Source organism: Hypomesus nipponensis, chromosome 19 (genome assembly GCF_054491055.1).
Source record: "Hypomesus nipponensis isolate SF chromosome 19, ASM5449105v1, whole genome shotgun sequence".
NCBI classification, from domain to species: Eukaryota; Metazoa; Chordata; class Actinopteri; order Osmeriformes; family Osmeridae; genus Hypomesus; species Hypomesus nipponensis.
In genome coordinates, this window is record NC_140379.1 from 3,252,884 (window position 1) to 3,273,338 (window position 20,455).

Sequence of the window (20,455 nt, forward strand, 5' to 3'; positions counted from 1 at the left end):
TCCATAAGAGATCATCGTGTCACTGTGTCTCTGTATAATGTTTGGCATTGTACGCTGTGCAAAAGTCCAAACCATATCTTGGTACTTTTTTTTGTACCAAGTGAACAATAGTCTAGTTTTACAGTCCTCAAAGTAATCAGCCTTTCAAATGTCATATCCATCATCATTAGCTGTGAACCAGTGCCTCATTATTACGTATAATTGGCTTTATGCTCTTCAGGTCTGTGATTGGTTCAACTCGTACTTTATCACTTTTGACAGATCAAGGCACAGTGTTGGTGCCAGTTCTTCAAAATGCATTGTTATTCAGTGTATGGGAGATTATACATGTTTTTATAAATGTACAGTTCTGAGAGTGTACAGGCATTTACTGTGCTCTCTCTCTCTGGGGGTTGTCTTCAGGGATCATTGCAACATCAATTCCCTTCGGAGGTTGGATTCTGATATGACGCCTGTCATACCATGCCCAGAAGGGCTAACCTTTGTATGGCCTTCAACAGGCTTCAGCGTGTGTGTGCGTGTGTGCGTGCGTGTGTGTGTGTGTGTGCGTGTGTGTGTGTGAAACACTCCAGTTCTAGATAATGCTCCTATCAATCATCATGGGCAGGTTCACAGGTAACTAAGGACTCATAGAAAGTAACTAGCAACAAACCAAATGCCATTGAAGTGGCTTGTTTGTTGAGATTTGATGTGATGTGATTTGAGATTATCCAAATCTAACAACTGGTGAAGTTCCTGTGACTGTGATGCACCCAGTGATTAAGGTGTCATTTAATTGATTCAGTTTTAACTTCATTTGCGACCCCTTTGTTGACCGAGAGAACCACCTACTGGTCAGAAAATATCCTTTGAGACAGGAGAAACCATGACTGCCATCCGGTACGCATGTACATTTTGAGGCCTGTTTATTTTTCGCAAATGTGAAACACACGTCCAACAGGATCAGACTCGCTGCATGTCCCTGGGTCCAAAGCAAGACACCTGCCCACAAGCACCTTCACACGCTGACAATATAAAGATAATCGAGATACACATAGACACACACACACACACACAGATTATTGGAATAATAGTTAGATGGCACTTGGAAACATATGCCTTGTCTAGGTGAAAACTCAACAGGACTGTCCTGTTCCCAAGCCCTGAGAAACTGGACTGTTACCAGACGTCGCATGCAGTAGCTTGAAGCACCAAGTATATGTGGGGACCTCCTTAACTTCAATACTAAATTACACCCAGACTCACTACAAAGCCTCTGTTCTTCCTGTCTCTGACGGTAGTCTGGTCTGCTCTGAAGAAGAAATTAACAGGCTATGCTAACACAAACATATCCCCTTGAAGTGATATAATTTGAGGTTTTGGCAGAGGAATGAGGAGGCGGCCTGATCCCATTCAAACAGAGAGGGAAATGTTTGTTCTTATTATTTGTGGTTCAGATAAAGGTTTGTTTGGGCTGGCTAATAGTTCCAGTGTTTCTTGAATGGCTTTGATCAACACGACTGTATCCACGAAGAGGAAACAGATGCTCATATCTGGGATGCTTATTTATTGGTCCCCTCCAAACCTGTCCACTTTCTTCTTTGTTTGATTCCAACTGGAACACATGAAATCCATTTCATGCTGTGCTTTTTTTTCTTTCTTCTCATCGGGTGGTTAACAAAGACACTAAGGCACATGCGCTCGCAGCTCCTGTCGACACCAGAAGTCAGACCTGGGCTGCACCTGTTTCACGGTAACTGACTCTGAACACAGAGCAGGGGCGCCCAGCAGAGCGCCGAGACATAAACCATCCTGTTAATCCCCCCTCTCAGGACACAGACAGCTGAGGTGGGTTTACTGTATTTTGCCACCGAGCGTTCCACCCTCATTGGCTCCCAGTGTCACATCAGCTATTCTTTCCTTATCTTCTCCTCTTATCAAACATCTACTGTATAGAGAGCCTGTCACACGCTCAATGAGGGCCAACTGCCCCCATGTCAAAGCTCTGAGCCAAACAGCCGAACACGTCTGGCCGCGATCCTGTCATCAGCTCAGGGAAAGTGTAGACAATACGGAGCCCATCCGTGCTGGGCAGACAGTCCCTGTAGAAGTGGTGGGGATGGGGGGTGGGGGAGGTAGTGTAAACCATTTCACAGCGTTGGTAGCTTCTTATGTCATAGTTTGCGGCTGGCGGGTTAATTAATCACACAGTTTAGCACCAGCACTGGCAAGTCATCCCAGCCTCAGCCCCAACCCCAGCCTCAGCCCCAACCCCAGCCTCAGCCCCAACCCCAGCCTCAGCCCCAACCCCAGCCTCAGCCCCAACCACAGCCTCAGCTCCAACCCCGGCCCTCAGCCCCAACCCCAGCCTCAGCCCCAACCCCAGCCCCAACCCCAGCCTCAGCCCCAACCCCAGCCCCAACCCCAGCCTCAACCCCAGCCCTCAGCCCCAACCCCAGCCTCAACCCCAGCCCTCAGCCCCAACCCCAACCCCAGCCCTCAGCCCCAACCTCAGCCCCAAGCCCAACCCCAGCCTCTGTCCCAACCCCAGCCTCAGCCCCAAGGAGAATGTTCCTGAGTTCAATAAGTGTGTGAGTTTCCTGCCTGCCTCCATGCCATTCATCACCCTGCGACACAGAGAGCCGCAAGGCAACAAAGGCAGGGCTGTGAGTGGACTGCCTCGCCTCCCCTCGCCTCGCCTCGCCTGGGCCAGATATGTTTTTGATTAGAGCTTCCAAGGAGATGTCCCAAACATGCGTTGCCATGAGCTTGTGTGTTTGGTTACAAACACAGAAGGCAGAGTGAGGGAAGAGAGAGAGACAGACAGACAGAGAGAGAGAGAGACAGAGAGAGAGAGAGACAGAGAGAGAGAGAGAGAGAGAGAGAGAGAGAGAGAGAGAGAGAGATAGAGAGAGAGAGAGAGAGAGAGAGAGAGAGACAGAGAGAGAGAGAGAGAGAGAGAGAGAGAGAGAGACAGAGAGACAGAGAGAGAGAGAGACAGGCATGAAGGGGGAGGGTTAGAAAGAGAGAAAGAGAAACTAGAGAGGGAAAGAAAAGGGACCGCCACAGCCAGGTGTCGAAGTGTTATTTTGTGTACGCATGGGCTGCCATGACAACAAGGGACCCACTTCGGCTTCCTGTTTCTGGCCACAGGCTGCAGCGGGGAGAGGTGTGGCTGCTGCTCACTCTGTGTGTGTCCAGTACCCTGCACACACACACACACACACACACACAGACCGTGCATGGACCCTCCTCACCCCAGCCAGGCTGTTGGAGATTGAGAATAAAGTATTGCGTCAGGAAAGCGCTTTCAAACAAAGAAGGGTGCTAATGGCACATGACCCCTCCCATGTGTAGGAGTTCTCCTGTGGCTAAAAACAGAGTAGGGAGGAGAGAGAGTGATAGAGAGACAGAGAGAGAGTGATAGAGACAGAGAGAGTGACAGAGGGGCAGAATGACATAAAGAGAGTGATACAGAGACAGAGAGAGAGTGATAGAGAGTGAGTGATAAAGAGAGAGAGGAGAGAGAGAGTGACAGAGGGGGTAGAGTGACATAAAGAGAGTGATACAGAGATAGAGAGAGAGTGATAGACAGAGAGAGAAGAGAGAGTGAGAGTGCACAGCCCTGCAAGCTCTCTGCTCCAGATGTGCCAATCCTGTGTAAAAACTGTCACTCTCGCGAAGAGACAATAAGGCAAGTCACTGTGAATGGGACACACATCAATATTACCCAGCAGCTCACCCACTACGGCCTGCCAACGATGAACAGCCACTGTGTGTGTGTGTGTGTGTTTGTATTTGTGTGTGTGGTTGACTGGCAGCCCACCATGGAGAGAAGCCAGGTCTCCAGGCCCAGAATGTAGCTAGCAGCTTTACTGCCCTCTTAACGTCCAATGACCAAGAGTGGAGCAGAGCAGTGAAACCAGAGGGACTTTAGGAGAGCAGGCCCGTTTGATGTTAGAATGAAATAAGCGGCGACAACGTTAAATCTTGGGATTTCTATACCATGTTGTGGATTCGCGTATTTTTTTGGTGTATTGCAATTGCATTTCTTGGTTTCTCAACAATTAAAACAATTGGGATAGCTCAGAGGTAATGAATTTGACAGTAAATTCAAGTCACCCATGCATTTTTTTAATTGTAAATTAATGGGTCCATTCCAGTGACATGCAAGTTGGAGACAGAAACCACACAGTGAGCCTAAAAGAACCACTTTTTATTATTTTTTCCATTCAAATGTAACAAACAAATTTTCATTGCAGTAATTTTCCAGTTACTGTATTTCCACAACAAAAACAAAACAAACCTAATCAAAGAACACATGAATTACAAGTAAGATACAGTTGTTTCAAAGCAAACGTTTTAAAACCCGAAATAAAAATGGTTTCATGAAAAGCTTGTCGGAAAATACAAACTAAAGTAAAACTAAAGATTAAAACAAGATTCAGATGGCTGAGCTGTTAGGGAATCGGACTAGTAATCGGAAGGATGTAGGTTCGATTCCCGTCCGTGTCAAATGACGTTATGTCCTTGGGCAAGGCACTTCACCCTACTTGCCTTGGGGGGAATGTCCCTGTACTTACTGTAAGTTGCTCTGGATAAGAGCGGCTGCTAAATGACTAAATGTAAATGTAAGATTGCAGAAAAAAAGAAATTTGTCTGGAAAGATCTATCAACTCCTTACAAGACGTGCTCCTGGTTGAAGAGTGAACCTGAATTCCATGTTAAAGTCTTTCCTCCCAAAGTGGCATCTACTTATTGGAAGAAATCTTTAGTCCAGAAGAACTCCTGTTTAAGAACGTCACAGTGCAATTTATCACGTATCATACGCAGGCAAGTTATGTTGTTTCCGTTACGACATACAGGATCAGGTCACGTGTGACAATGAGCAGGGCCATGCTGATAGCGTCTTGTCTGTAAACACACTTCAACATTATGATGGACAAGAAAATTAGCTTAACCTATGAAACATTCTTAATCCCACACATAGTCAAAAAGCATGCTGTCATTCCCCTGTGCCATGTTCCGTACACACACTCAAACACACACACACACACACGCACACACACTTTTGACTACGTTCAAACTTCAAACCATTTTATCATGCCTCTGCCTATAGGGTTTAACAGGGCGACCATGGGTTAGGGTTCAGGGTTTGGTCCAGTCCTAAGTGCTATAGAACCGAGTTCAACAACCTGGGCTCCTCTTCCTGAAAGCTCAGAGATGGGGGCAGGGTATAAAATATTGGTCGGCATGATCCTGAGGCCGCTACTTGGCTTTGGTCTTCTCCTCGTACGTGCCTGCGTTCTTGTACGCTCCAACGTAGCCCGTCTTTTCCACCAGTTCCTCGCGCCCGCCTTTCCCTCTGCCTTTCCCTGTGTCGTCGAAGCGCTCCTTGTGGGAGCCCGTGTACTTGGTTGTGTCTGTCAGTCTGTCCACGGCTGCTGTCTTGGCCACTTTCTGTGGGAATTGGGAAGACGGGGACCATGACGTTTATTTAGGCTACAAAAAAACATGCACTCACAATTCTCTTTGGCGCTACATCAAAAAAACCCATGAGAGAGGATGATGATGACTGGATGGGTGTAACATTTTAGTACCTAATATAGGCCGCTGCTAACACAACTTAGCCAAAGTCAACAGTTGTCTTTTTTTATTTTTATAACACAGTTTGCTTTGTCAATTCTCTGCCAACGACACACTGAATGAGTCATGATTTATGGATTAGAGTGTAGACAGATTGAACTCAGGTGAAAGTTACATCATTGTCTCTCTCTCCCCTCTCCTTTCCTCAGTTTCAACACGTTTGCCGAGTCTATTAATGAGGAAGAATCTACACGCTTGTGCTCAGGGAAAATTCTGTTATATCTCACTCCAATGTTGTGCTTCATTCCAAACAAAATATGTTAATTGCGAACCACAATTTGCTCTTGACCTATTTGACACTTTTGTCACCCCATCAGAGTTTTGCTGCCGCCTTTGTTTCGAGGAACATGCTATGCAGCTCTGTGATTGGTGGTCCAGCTATGAATTTACAGAGGGCCGATTTAATAGGCCTAGTAATTCAATGAAAGACTAATTTCCATTGACAGTAAAATTGACCAATCATATCTCCCTTTTAAATGGGCGGGCTTTGTTATCGCTAACTTTATGACAAGTTCCGCCCTCCGTGGGGAACACATCCTCCCCAATATTCATATCTTGTCAAAATGGACCCCCAATATATTGATATAAAAATATACATGTGCTACGCTACGACAGGCAACCAGGCACGCTGTCCAAAATGATCATAAAAAGGTTAATTCGTCCCCCCCGATGTTGACTCCATGGCTACGACCTTGTTGTATAACCAAGGGAGTTACCTATATGGAGTGGCCCAGTTTTGGCGTGTTGGTGTTACAGCAGCTCACCGTGACTCCTACATTGGTGGGCTCCTTGCCCTCAATTAGCTTGTAGACGGAATTCAGGGCCTCCTCTTTGCTTTGACCTTTGAACCTCTTGGGAGCCAGTTCCTCCAGTGCCTTCTGGAACTCCTCATAGGTGATGACCCGAGACGTCTTCGCTCTGCCACGACAAACACAACCAAGATTGGATAGAATAAATCCATAGAATTTCAATATAATAAATAAATACAGCATCTAGGAATTGTATATTTTTCACTTTGCTGGGTATACTTTGTAGGCTACGCAGATCGGATTCTGATGTTGTATTTGCTTGATTTGAGTTAAACTGGTCTGAGCATTTCAACTAAATACCCAATTAAAATGTTTAAAAAGTAAAGCAAAAATGATTTAAGAAATAATGAAATGATAAGACGAAACTAAGTTTTTCACAAAATTGCTCTTTTATATTGCTACACAAATACAGAATGATTTTTTTACAAGAAAATATTAATGGAAAGAATCTTGGGTGCCTAAGACTTCTGCACGGTACTGTATTTTTTTTAAACAATCTTTTCAGTTGCATGGGATTTAAAAGGAAATTAGTTTCAGACGTCTTGTACGTACTTGACTTTGGTAAAAACGATGTCCACATCCGTACTGGTGACGTTCTTGCCGTCGATGATCTTGCAGTCCTTGCACAGCTTGGCCCAGTTTTTGCCATTCATCTCCTTGCCTGTGGCCTTGGTGTCACCGTGGATAGCAAACTTCTTAAAGGAAGACATCAGCTGCTCCATGTCTGCACTTTCCGCCATCTTAGGAAACGTCTGTTATGAAGTAGAGACACGATCAGACCTTACAGTTGAGACGAACACACAGAGGACTACAAACAGTACTGGGATCCGTCATTGATATCAAACTTGAGCGATTGAGTAGATATTGCTTCTGTTTGTTGTGTCTATTCTACAGAAAAATCCCTCTTTGTGTGAAAATACATTCTTAACTATCACATGTGCTGACCTTTATATTCAATTTATGAACTTGTCCTTTCCTTCAGGGATGTTGGTGAACAATGGTAAAATTCCCTGTGTGTGTCTTGTGTGTGTCTGTGTGTGTCTTGTGTCTGTGTGTGTCTGTGTGTGTCTTGTGTCTGTGTGTGTCTGTGTGTGTCTGTGTGTGTCTTGTGTCTGTGTGTGTCTGTGTGTGTCTGTGTGTGTCTGTGTGTGTCTGTGTGTGTCTGTGTGTGTCTTGTGTCTGTGTGTGTGTGTGTCTGTGTGTGTCTTTGTGTGTCTGTGTGTGTCTGTGTGTGTCTGTGTGTGTCTGTGTGTGTCTTTGTGTGTCTGTGTGTGTCTGTGTGTGTCTTGTGTCTGTGTGTGTCTGTGTGTGTCTGTGTGTGTCTTTGTGTGTCTTGTGTCTGTGTGTGTCTTGTGTCTGTGTGTGTCTGTGTGTGTCTGTGTGTGTCTGTGTGTGTCTTTGTGTGTCTTGTGTCTGTGTGTGTCTTGTGTCTGTGTGTGTCTGTGTGTGTCTTGTGTGTGTCTTGTCTCTGTGTGTGTCTTGTGTCTGTGTGTGTCTTGTGTCTGTGTGTGTCTGTGTGTGTCTTGTGTCTGTGTGTGTCTTGTGTCTGTGTGTGTCTGTGTGTGTCTGTGTGTGTCTGTGTGTGTCTGTGTGTGTCTTGTGTCTGTGTGTGTCTGTGTGTGTCTGTGTGTGTCTTGTGTGTGTCTTGTCTCTGTGTGTGTCTGTGTGTGTCTGTGTGTGTCTTGTGTCTGTGTGTGTCTGTGTGTGTCTGTGTGTGTCTTGTGTCTGTGTGTGTCTTGTGTGTGTCTTGTGTGTGTCTTGTGTCTGTGTGTGTCTGTGTGTGTCTTGTGTGTGTCTTGTGTGTGTCTTGTCTCTGTGTGTGTCTGTGTGTGTCTGTGTGTGTCTTGTGTCTGTGTGTGTCTTGTGTGTCTCTGTGTGTGTCTTGTGTCTGTGTGTGTCTTGTGTGTGTCTGTGTGTGTCTTGTGTCTGTGTGTGTCTGTGTGTGTCTTGTGTGTGTCTTGTGTGTGTCTTGTCTCTGTGTGTGTCTGTGTGTGTCTGTGTGTGTCTTGTGTCTGTGTGTGTCTTGTGTGTCTCTGTGTGTGTCTTGTGTCTTGTGTGTGTCTGTGTGTGTCTTGTGTCTGTGTGTGTCTGTGTGTGTCTTGTGTCTGTGTGTGTCTGTGTGTGTCTTGTGTCTGTGTGTGTCTGTGTGTGTCTTGTGTCTGTGTGTGTCTTGTGTCTGTGTGTGTCTGTGTGTGTCTTGTGTCTGTGTGTGTCTGTGTGTGTCTGTGTGTGTCTGTGTGTGTCTGTGTGTGTCTTTGTGTGTCTGTGTGTGTCTTGTGTCTGTGTGTGTCTGTGTGTGTCTTGTGTCTGTGTGTGTCTTGTGTCTGTGTGTGTCTGTGTGTGTCTGTGTGTGTCTGTGTGTGTCTGTGTGTGTCTGTGTGTGTCTGTGTGTGTCTGTGTGTGTCTGTGTGTGTCTGTGTGTGTCTGTTTGCTCACACGCTTCTGCAGAGCTCATGTAGCAGCCATTGTACAGGCGTATAACTCTGCACTTGAAGGTTCACATGTTTTTATACAAGCAATGAATAAAGATTCAATGTTTTGCCATATCCAGGAGAAAGAGACTGCAGGCTTCTCTTTCCCTCCAGACCCAGAACACGGGGAATTTCTCTGGGTTCCAACGTTTTTTAACAACTTCATTTTCTCTACCATCTATGCCTTTTTCTTGACTAGATTCTTGTATTTCTTTCTCAACCAATAAAAATAACCACTGGTTACATTGTGAGGTTATGAGGTTTGAGCACAGTGTATAAACTCTTTATCACAGCTAATCCAAATGTTTTATATAAGTGACAGGTGAGATGTTAGCATGAGGTCAGCATACTAGATATGATTTTAAAGATATGGCTAAGAACTGAAGGTGGAGGTCTATCTCATGCTTTAAAAAAAGCCCTGTCACCAAGGAGATAAGAGGAGGGTAGAGGAGGAGGGGGGATATGGGGACAGAGGAGTGGAGTTTAGGGGGGAGAGGAGGTTAGATGGGAGTGGAGGTTAGGGGGAGGGGAGGTTTGGGGGAGAGGAGGTTAGATGGGAGGGGAGGTTATATGGGAGGGGAGGTTAGGGGGAGAGGAGGTTAGATGGGAGGGGAGTTTAGATGGGAGGGGAGGTTTGGGGGAGAGGAGGTTAGATGGGAGGGGAGGTTAGGGGGAGAGGAAGTTAGGGGGAGAGGAGGTTAGGTGGGAGAGGAGGTTAGATGGGAGTGGAGGTTAGGGGGAGGGGAGGTTTGGGGGAGAGGAGGTTAGATGGGAGGGGAGGTTAGGGGGAGAGGAAGTTAGGGGGAGAGGAGGTTAGGGGGGAGAGGAGGTTATATGGGAGGGGAGGTTAGGGGGAGAGGAGGTTAGATGGGAGGGGAGTTTAGATGGGAGGGGAGGTTAGGGGGCAAGTTTGGGGCAGAGCTGTTGCCGTAGCTACAGTCTGTTTATTCGCGCGAGAGAGGGATCCCTCTAAGAAGGGCAGGGTCAACAAGTTGCTGAGAAAATAGTTGAGCCCTCCACTCCCTTTAAGGCTGTGTGTGTGTGTGTGTCTATGTGTGTGTGTGTGTGTGTGTGTGTGTGTGTGTGTGTGTGTGTGTGTGTGTGTGTGTGTGTGTGTGTGTGTAGGAGGGGTGTGAGACATGACCTCACTAACTCTGGGCCTCAACATTTCGATTACACACGCAGTGATGTAATCCCTAACCTCGGTTGTCATGGTCACCTTCCCCATGTGCCCCCTTTCATTTAACCGAATCACACGCAGAGTTGTTTGGTAGTTGCCCCAACATGAAGCAGCCATTAAAGGTGAGGTAACGTTGAGCTGGCGCTCGACATCAGCTGCACGAGCAGTGGTTGTTATGATAGCTCCCAGTTAACGGGGACAAGATGGCAATTTTTATTTTTCGACACAGCTGTTTCATTGTTGGTCTCGGTTACAGCCTTGGGCTGTCGAGTTTCACTGTAGGAAACTGAAAACGGTGTGTGGGCTTGGAGGAGATTCAGAGCAGTTGGGAAGCAGTCGCTTCTACCATCTGGACTCACTCTTCTACTCATTCTGGTTTGGTGTGGGTGTGCTTTGGGATATTGTGCACTGTTCTGTAAGCATTGCATAAATGAGAGATTTCCCTATGTCATTATATCTGTGTAAATGTTGATGATCTCTCAGGGTGTGTGTTGTGTAGGTGTGTGCTTGCGTGCGCTGAGCTTTGCATCTGTATGAGTTGCTATGTGGGTGTGAATGGAGCACAGGACCGGACAGAGCAACCCAGCCTTCTAGCTGAGAGGACTGGGAGAAGAAAGAGCACATTGTGTGTCTGTCTCTGTCAGAGAGAAGGAGAGGGGGGGAGAGAGAGAGGGAGAGAGAGAGAGAATAGGAAAGAGTGAAATTCCACGCCTTGCAGCGACCCTCGGTCTCCCAAACCACTCTTCCCCACAGCCCTCTTCACCTCAGTGTAACAGCCCAGTAGGACAGTATGCAGGTCCACAACGATCACATAATTTAGAGAACCGCTCTGTTAAGCTACAACACCAGGCACAGATACCCTCTCACTCACTGGAGGAATCATGAAAGCAGCAGAAACGTCTGACTTATCCACCACCACAACTAACAGCACATCATTCACAACAGTTGATTGCCCTACCTCAAGTAACAAACACAGACTGTGTTTAGAGAGTGTTTGCATAGTGTACTCTACAGAGAAATATAATCAAATTGGCTTCATGAAAGCTTCCAACTGAGGTCTTCCAACCTCTGCTGTGGCACTCCACTGGTTTATTCTAAATATTGATTTGTGCTTTCCGTGTCATGCAGACAGTATGATGCAAATCACAGCCTCGTTAGTTGGGTCAAAAATTGCTTCAGCACACTGATGTATTTGGGCATTTTGCATGTAATTTGCACTCTTTTGGCCGGGTTGCAGAAACGGCTACACAAGAACCTCCTAACCACCAAATAATACTACTTTTACATCATATGCATGGTGGACTACTACAAAACATATCTATATATCTATATCTCCATCTAAATATATGATTTAGACACGAGTGCTACTTTAGGTGTTGCACAACTCCATGCTGTGCATCCTGCAGTGTGTGTGTGTGTGTGTGTGTCAGGACCATGAGCAGCACAGTAGCCTATCTCCATGTGCATCTGGAGGAGAGGAGCCTGGTTCACTCCAACAGCAGGTTTCTGGTGTTGGAGGGTTAGTGGGCTGTGGACTGGTGTGGAGGAGCCTCACACACACACACACACACACACACACACATACACACACACTCACACATACACATACACACACATACATGCACCTACACATGCACACACGCACGCACACACACGCACACCTTCCAGGAGTCCCAAGATGTCAGAACACATGTGCATTAAAGATGAGCCAGCAGTAAATGCCTCAGATTGCAGGCAGATTAGCTCCATGTTCTGTCTAGGAGCCTGGCTGGACCAGGTTTGGTCTGGGTTAGATCTGGGTTTCATCACTACTGCAGAGAGAAGGAACTCTATACCTGCAGACTTTGGCAGTTTAAAGTAAAAGCCTCAAGCCGAGATGTGACAGACTTCTTACTGTTCCCACTGGTCTTTAATTAGCAGCTTCAATCAGTTAGTAACAGCTAACCCTAACCATTTACAAGAGATTAGGATAAGAGGTACTCGCTATACAGATTATACAGCACCTGTTTTTTCCCCTGTTAAAGGGACAGTTAATAATTATTTATGTTGAAATACATTTTGGAGAGGTCCATCTTCTGATGCATATATAAGATGCTTGTTGAATCAAGATCATGTCTTATGAGAAGATAAGTGCTTTTTCAAAAATGCATTACTCAAATAAGTTATTTTCACCGAAAATATTTCTCACCCAAAAAACATTTTTCACTCTTTTTGTGCTTGTAATTTCTTCTCTCCAAAGATTTTCCTTCGCTTTTTTATAGACATATTTCAACATGGAAAGGAAAGTGATGTATTTTTAGTCGGTGTGTGTTTTGCGGGGTGACAGTGTGAGTAATAGGAACACCAGGGTGTGTTGTTATTCACACCGGACTGTACCCTGCACACCTTCTCAACTCCTGCCACTATCGTACAAACCTGCAAAAATGCAGCATAATTAACAATCTATTATTAATATAACGCCGTATTATTAACAAACTATTAAAAACGAAACTGCAAGGTTTGTGTCAGCATGCATTTCAGAAGTCATTTAAATCGGTAATTGAACCAGTGTTTTAATCTGTATTTCAAAGTTTGTTTCCATGACATATTCCATTAGTCACACCAAAGCTCTGCACGGATATGGACACCATTGCATAGATTCTAATCTCAAAATAAACACAAGTCACCTTCACTTGGTGTTAAAATGGCATCTATGCATTGTATTATTGGAGCATGCAATACAACCAGCTTCTTGTTGCCATTACTGTAATGTGCACCTTGTGGACAGAAATCTCACATGCTATGTCAGGTGTGTGTGAGTCTGTGTGTGTGTGTGACAGTCCTCAAGGGCAGCACAGCAAGAGGTGCACACACAGCAAGTGACACACACACACACACACACACACACACACACACACATACACACACCAACCCCACGCTACACACACACACAACTTCACAGCCTCAGCAGAGCCATGAAAGCTGGTCTGCATTCACCATCCTAGAGCAGGTCCCTTACCTGAGTCTACCTCCTGGAACTCCTCTGTGTCTGTCTGTCTGTCTGTCTGCCTGTCCGCTCTCTCCTGCTCTGCTCTGCTCTCTACCGCCTCTCCTCTCTCAGTCACCAGCCCCGGCACTCAAATGAGCTTTAAAGAGCTGAGGGCTTGTTATCATCTGTTTATCCCTGTATCCATAGAGACATCCTGTTTAACATCAAGGGAGGGCAATAAAAGAGAGAGAGAAAGAGAGGGAGGGAGAGGGAGAAAGAGAGCGAGAGAGAGAGAAGTCTTTCTCCACAGGCGTGAAGTGACCGGGGTCATTTATCAAAGGGGCCGGGGCAGCGGCCCTCGTAGGAATAACAAAGAGGGGCTGCGGGAGAACTCTGGCTCTGCGGAGGTGTCTGGGAGGGGTGTAGGGTGCGGGCCGAGGTGCTGTAGGTGAGGCCTTCCAGGAGGTTTTGGAGTCGGGGATGGACTTTGTATGTTTGGGGTGAAGGGGACACCCTTTTTATTGCATTAATGATATCTAATGGGTTAATATCTTGTCCACTTGCTTCCTGTCATTGTCTACAGGTTGTCATTGTAAATGAGAACTGGTTCTCAATTGACTAGTTTAGATAAAGGTTTGATAATAAAATAAAACCAGACCTGGTATGTGGAACAGGCAGTTCTTCTGGGTTCCTCAGATGGGAGGTGGAGCTGCAGTCTGAGGTGATGAGTGAGAGTGATGAGTTAACGACTGAAATGTAAACGTAACATGGAGGCACGGAGGGAGCCTGAAGTGAGGCCGTTCTGGGGCAAGTCTCAGGGAAGGGGGTACTTCCCAGGAGGTGAGGTGAGGGGTACCTGGGTACTTCCCAGGAGGTGAGGTGAGGGGTACCTGGGTACTTCCCAGGAGGTGAGGTGAGGGGTACCTGGGTACTTCCCAGGAGGTGAGGTGAGGGGTACCTGGGTATCGGGCCCCGTCTGCTTGTTGTTCTGGACGCCACATGGACAGGGCGGGTGAGTGATAGGGTAAACATTTTTAACATATCAACAAAACACACAATGAATCACTCGTAATTTGGGAGATGGAAGTTTAGATTATATGTTTTTATTTTATTTTTATGGCTTCTTCCTTTACTGTCCTACCATCCGGAAACATAAAAAAAAAATTATCTTTAAACTTTTTATATTTATTGGTTGTATTCCACCATTACACCAGAGCTAGACAAGGCAGACCGAGAACCTCACACACACACACACACACACATACTATTGGCACCAACCTGAAAGCACACAATTTTTTCCAGGGCATCCCCTCCCTCTGCCCCTCCCTCCCTCCCTCCATCTAGAGAGGAGTACCTCCATTTGTTTAAACACACTGGCACAAGACATCAGAACACGCCTTAGCCAGCGATGAGGCAGTGCAGCCTGATGTCATCCTGATGTGTTTTAATTATCTCTGGTTCTAATCAGGGGCAGAGGAAAAAAAAACCCTCAAGACTACCCATCTGGAATCAGTCCCAGCAGTTAATGGTCTGGGATGTTATAAACAAATCCTGGGTTTTAATGCTGGCTCATAGTTAATCTCCACTTCCTTAAAATACACATCCCCCTGCCTCATCATTCCCCCATGTGAACGTGTGTGTTTGTGTGTCTCGCTCTCTTGTTTGGCGCAAGAAGAGAATTAAGGAGAACAGAGAGTGAGTGGGCATGTGTGTGCGTGACAGAGAGAGAGTCTTTGTGAATGTGTGTGTGTGTTTTTGCACGTGGGAGTATACACAAAAAAGAACAGTTTTGACACACACGCCCAAGTCTGCACAGACCATAGGTGCGTGTTCTGACTTTCAAAGGAAAATGTGAACAGGCCCCTTCTCACCTTGGAGAACTGGACCATGAAGCCTAATTTCCCCTCATTACCCAGCCAGTCTCATTACCCAGCCAGTCCTGGCTGTGAAGCCATCTCTACCAGAGAGAGAGACTAGAGAGAGAGACCCAGTCTATCTGAAGCACCAGAGAGAAAGAGAACCAGTCTATCTGAATCACCAGAGAGAGAGAGACCCAGTCCATCTGAATCACCAGAGAGAGAGAGACCCAGTCTATCTGAATCACCAGAGAGAGAGAGACCCAGTCTATCTGAATTACCAGAGAGAGAGAGACCCAGTCTATCTGAATCACCAGAGAGAGAGAGAGAACCAGTCTATCTGCAGAACAGTCACCATGGTTTCCTGTCCAAATACGCCCCTTGGTTGTGACCTTGTTTAAACCCTCCTCCCAAGTCCCAGATGTCTCCACAGACGTGTGCTGGACTCTGTGTTTACAGGTAAAACCAGTGTGCCACACATGCTTCGGGTACAATACATCTATTCTAGCGAGGCTTTTCATACTTGCATTCTCATAGTATTGTAAACAGTGGATACATCTCTGTGAAGTCTTTCTGCGTCCCAGCCCTGCCACATAAACAGCTCCCCGCTCCACCTTCCTGCCCCCCCCCACCACCCCTGTCCACACCCCGCTTCCCCCAAGCTACACTGTTTGCTTTGTTGCCATTCAATATAAGCAGCTAATGACATAATGATTCCCTGACTGCTGCTCTGCCAGGGGTCACATTCAGGGCGGGGCCGCGGAGAGAGCAGCTTCGTCTGACGCCGCCAGCCAGACACAGGAGAGTTACTGAGCAGGAGAGTCACTGAGCTGGAGAGTCACTGAGCAGGAGAGTCACTGAGCAGGAGACTCACTGAGCAGGAGAGTCACTGAGCAGGAGAGTCACTGAGCAGGAGAGTCACTGAGCAGGAGACTCACTGAGCAGGAGACTCACTGAGCAGGAGAGTCACTGAGCAGGAGAGTCACTGAGCAAGAGAGTCACTGAGCAGGAGAGTCACTGAGCAGGAGAGTCACTGAGCAGGAGAGTCACTGAGCAGGAGAGTCACTGAGCAGGAGAGTCACTGAGCAGGAGAGTCACGGGGGAGGGGGAGGGGGGGGATGAGGAGATATCAGTTCAGGCCTGGGGGAGACTGTAAAGGAGCCATGCTAGTGTGTGGAATGGATGCCTGTGGGGGTGGGTGTTTTTTTGTTGTTGTTGAGAGTGGTGCTTTGAAACTCTTGCAGATGGGCAGATGTTTAGATAGGGTAGGCATGGCAACATGTACAATTCAGCACAGGTGTATTTATGTATCGTTGACTGTTTCTAGGGATCAGCAGATTTATAGTAGATCCAGCAGAGCACCACAGGCAATCCCATTTCAAACGGGAAAGGAGTTTGATGTTATTGGTGTAATTGTGAAAGCGAAGATTTTGTGATCTTGGTGCATCAGGGCCCTCATCATGTATGCCTCTCTCTTAGTACTAGACAGTATCAGCCAGAGAGGATGTGGTCAGTGTACACACACACTCACACACACACACACACAACCACGTACACACACAGACACACAACCGAGGACACACACACAGGCCTCCACACTAATGATGTCATATCCTGCGCTGGTCCAGTTGGACTGGGAGCAGGATGGAGGATGTGCGAGAGGATGAGCATGTCTCGGGGGCGTCTCTGTGTCGGGGTGAAGCAGCCTTTGGCTGGCTGCAGATGACTCTGCATGGTCCATAAACACCACTCCATACACAGCAACACCCCTGTGAAAACCACCTGAATCAAGCCAGTATTGTAAAAGAGCTCAAATGCCTTTTCCCAAGTTCTGTTTTAGACATTTCCAAACGTTTGAGAAAAGGGTAAAGAGTGACTTTGGAAGTACTTGAAAGGTTTGTTTTGAGAAAATAAATGGGGTGTGTGTGAATGATCGTTCAAAGAATCTTCTTTGTTCAGAGATTGTGTCATTGTACTGACGTTGAACATTGAGATCAGTTCAAGTAACCTTGCCAAAATAACCCTACTCCTTACATTTTCTGGTAGCTACAGAGTGTACACAGAGTGTACAATAGCAAAGACTCGCTATTTGGGTCAATAATCAGTGTAACAGGCCTTTCAGGCCTCCTTGGTGGTAGTACTAGGCTGCAGGGCTCTTTGGCCAGTGCCATTTCCTGTTTACCAGTGAGGTCATATTAGTAGAGTCTGTCGTGGCCTTGTGACTCACTAGTAGTTAGTCATCAAGTCTGCTTCTATTTATTTCAAGATAAATATATATATCAAGGCATTTTTGCTTAAATTGTGATAGTTATAAAGTAACAGGAAATGTAGGGGAGAGTGAGACGTGCAGGAAACAGCCCTCGCCCTTACTCGGTGGTCCTCACCCTTACCCGGTTAGCCACCAGGGCGCCCCCAGAGTCTGCTGTTGTTGACATGACAACACAACCTGCACTTGCTTATTCCCCACTCCATCTCTGCTTTTCCTCTCTTCTCTTTCTTTAAGTCTCCTCTGTCATTTGAGGAACTCTCACCATGCCTCATTATTAGCTCATTTTGGCTCTGTGATGGAACGGGAGGAGAGAGGGAGAGAGGGAGAGAGGGAGAGAGGGAGAGAGGGAGAGAGAGAGAGAGAGAGAGAGAGAGAGAGGAGCGGGGGGGAAAGGAGGAGATTAGAGGGGGTAGGGGTTAGAGAGAGGAAACAGATGTCGACCTCCACAGTACAGAGGAACAAAAGGTCCAGAACAAAGCAGAAGTCTGAACCTGGACCAGTGTAGCTCTACCACCCCCACCTACAGGGCAGCCTATCCCCTACCACCCCCACCTACAGGGCAGCCTATCCCCTACCACCCCCACCTACAGGGCAGCCTATCCCCTAACACCCCCACCTACAGGGCAGCCTATCCCCTACCACCCCCACCTACAGGGCAGCCTCCTGCCACTGCCCAGTTAGCAAGCCGACAATGGGTGAATGTTGGGTGAATGTCCGGTCACCATCCGGGGACTACTGTTCAACACCAGAGGGGTGAGGGGGTGGTTAGTGACATGATCCTGCTGCCAATGGTGGCTTGTTTCTGAAGCAGCATCACTGTACATGCATGGGAGGGGCCTAATAAGGGGATTGAGGGACGGGGCATAGACGAAGGCCGAAAATGCCATGAGACATTATGGCCATCGTAGTTCCAGGCTTTGTTGTCCGGGGCGTCACCATGGTGACCCGCACCCGCCCGGCCCACGAGGAAGACAGACAGGAGATGTTTCCAAGGGAACCAGTAACAGCAAATAGAACCAAATAAATAAATAAAGACAAACCACCCGTCCAAAAAAACACACAGATAAGCTCAACTATCTGGCCAGGGCACATTCTTGCACTAAAACCCCGGGTGATGGACGTGTGCACCCGGAGTAAATGTTTTACAGCTTTAATAAAACGACCTGTGCAGGGGAATGGAGACCCAGATTGCACTCACATGGGGCTCAAACTTAAACAGCAGATTCATGGAGTGTGTGTGTGTGTGTGTGTGTTCATATATTTGTGTGTGCATGTCTTTGTGCAGAGGTGTGTGTAGCTTTATACAGGGTGTGCGTGTGTATAAAAATGTGAGTGAGGATTTATCTAACTTCCCTGAGGTTCTTTCTTCTGTGCGTAAGTGAGTGTACATGTGTGTGTGAGTGTACATGTGTGTGTGTGTGTGCAGGTGTGTGTGTGTGTGCAGGTGTGTGTGTGTGTGCAGGTGTGTGTGTGAGTGCAGGTGTGTGTGTGAGTGCAGGTGTGTGAGTGAGTGTACGTGTGTGTGGATGGGTGAGTGCATACGTATGTGTGTACATGCATGCGACATCAGCACGTGGTTTTGATCTGCACGTCATCAGTGGTTTGTTCTGCTGGCACATTATGAACACACACACACACACATGCCTCCACATACAAACACACACATCCACACACACAGACAATCACCTCCACACAAACCCAAACTTCGGGGTGGTTTGATGAATCCTTGGAGATTGCTACGGAGATCATAAAAGGAGAAGTGAGGTGAAGGAACTGGGTCTGGGATCTGTGATAGGAGAGAAAAACAGACTTGATGGTTGCCTCTCAGGGTAAACTTAGCAACAGCAAAACACACATCAATTTCACAATCACACATTTCAGCGCTGATGCCATCTACCACAAACACACACACATACACACCCTTTCCAAATTCAACACCAGGAAATGTATGCAAAAGCGTAATAAAATCTGTGTGTGGTATTCATGTTTACGCACCGAGACAGTTGATTGACGCTTGTTGGCCGTGGCTCTCCGGCAGGGTCACATGAAGAAGAGGTTTGCTTAGAAGCTATCCTAAGAATGTGCACATGTGAACACTTTTGCAAAGCCCCAGATGATTAAGCTACTCTCCAGTAGCCACACTAACCGGTAAGAGAGAGAGAGTCTGGCCTGTCAGATCTCTCTCTCTCTCTCTCTCTCTCTCTCTCTCTCTCTCTCTCTCTCTCTCTCTCTCTCTCTCTCTCTCTCTCTCTCTCTGTGGACACACACCGCCACATGCTTTGAGTTCTCAGGGCCAGGACTGTGATTGACACTGTTATGATGTCGTAGTGTTCCCGTTGCCTCGGTAACCCTCCCCCACCGCCCTGGGCTTCCCGCAGGGGCCGGGGTGGCGATGCGGTAGCCAGCTGAGCCGAAGTGGGAGGGGAGGGGGGTGGAGGGGGGACAGTGCCAGAGTCAACTTTCCCAGCACAACAATACACACTAGAAAACACTGCACGCAGCAACCGACAGGAAGGGAGAGAGAGGAAGGGAGAGAGAGGAAGGGAGAGAGAGGAAGGGAGAGAGAGGAAGGGAGAGAGAAAGGAAGGGAGAGAGAGAGAGAGGGAGACAGAGGAAGGGAGAGAGGGGGAGAGAGACAGGGACAGGGACTTGACGTTCTTCCGTACACCTCTGCATGGGAGGGAGGGTCAACTTACTAATAGTAAATACTTGCCATTTAAAAAGTAGAACTTGTTCTAAATTCTCCTGCAGGCCTCATCCAACTGATTTTAAATCAATGACTTGGAAAACAGTTCAGAGTCAGCCCCAAGTCCAATGTTCAATGCTGAAATATATCTGAGCACTTGCATGGACAGATATACTCCCAAGTGAACATGATACAACAAAAGGATACTGTGTTTTTTATTTATTTATGATTTGACATCTTTCAAAGTCTTAACTGGAGGCCACATTCAATCAAACCTGGCAACCCAACCTCTGACAACCACACCTTTGGCGCTAACCTTGTAATCAGAGATGGGAAGTAATGTAGTACCAATACTTCATTCCTGTACTTTATGCACCAGCACACCGTGGAGATGACTGTCTCACACACTCCCTCCCTCTCTCTCCCCACATTCTCCCCTCTCTCTCTGTCTTCTTGGCTAAGGCTAACCAACTGCTCAATAATGGGTAGGGTTAACCTGCTAGTTCTAGTTAGCTGTGAACATAATCCTAACTCTTGACCTTGCTAACAGGGGGAGACTTGGGGGATGCATTTTGCCATCTTTACACTGTT

At 47.0% G+C, this 20,455-nt stretch overlaps 1 protein-coding gene across 1 annotated transcript; it reads right to left on the reverse strand.

Annotated features, from left to right (window-relative positions):
• Positions 1 to 4,180: 4,180 nt before the first annotated feature.
• On the reverse strand, positions 4,181 to 13,195 carry tppp3 (tubulin polymerization-promoting protein family member 3). Its single transcript, XM_084683136.1, has 4 exons — positions 13,084 to 13,195; positions 6,987 to 7,186; positions 6,390 to 6,543; positions 4,181 to 5,439 (listed from the first exon to the last, which is right to left on the reverse strand). Exons 2-4 carry the CDS (start codon positions 7,172 to 7,174, stop codon positions 5,248 to 5,250), a joined length of 534 nt encoding a protein of 177 aa, XP_084539262.1. The 5' UTR covers positions 7,175 to 7,186; positions 13,084 to 13,195; the 3' UTR covers positions 4,181 to 5,247.
• Positions 13,196 to 20,455: the final 7,260 nt, after the last annotated feature.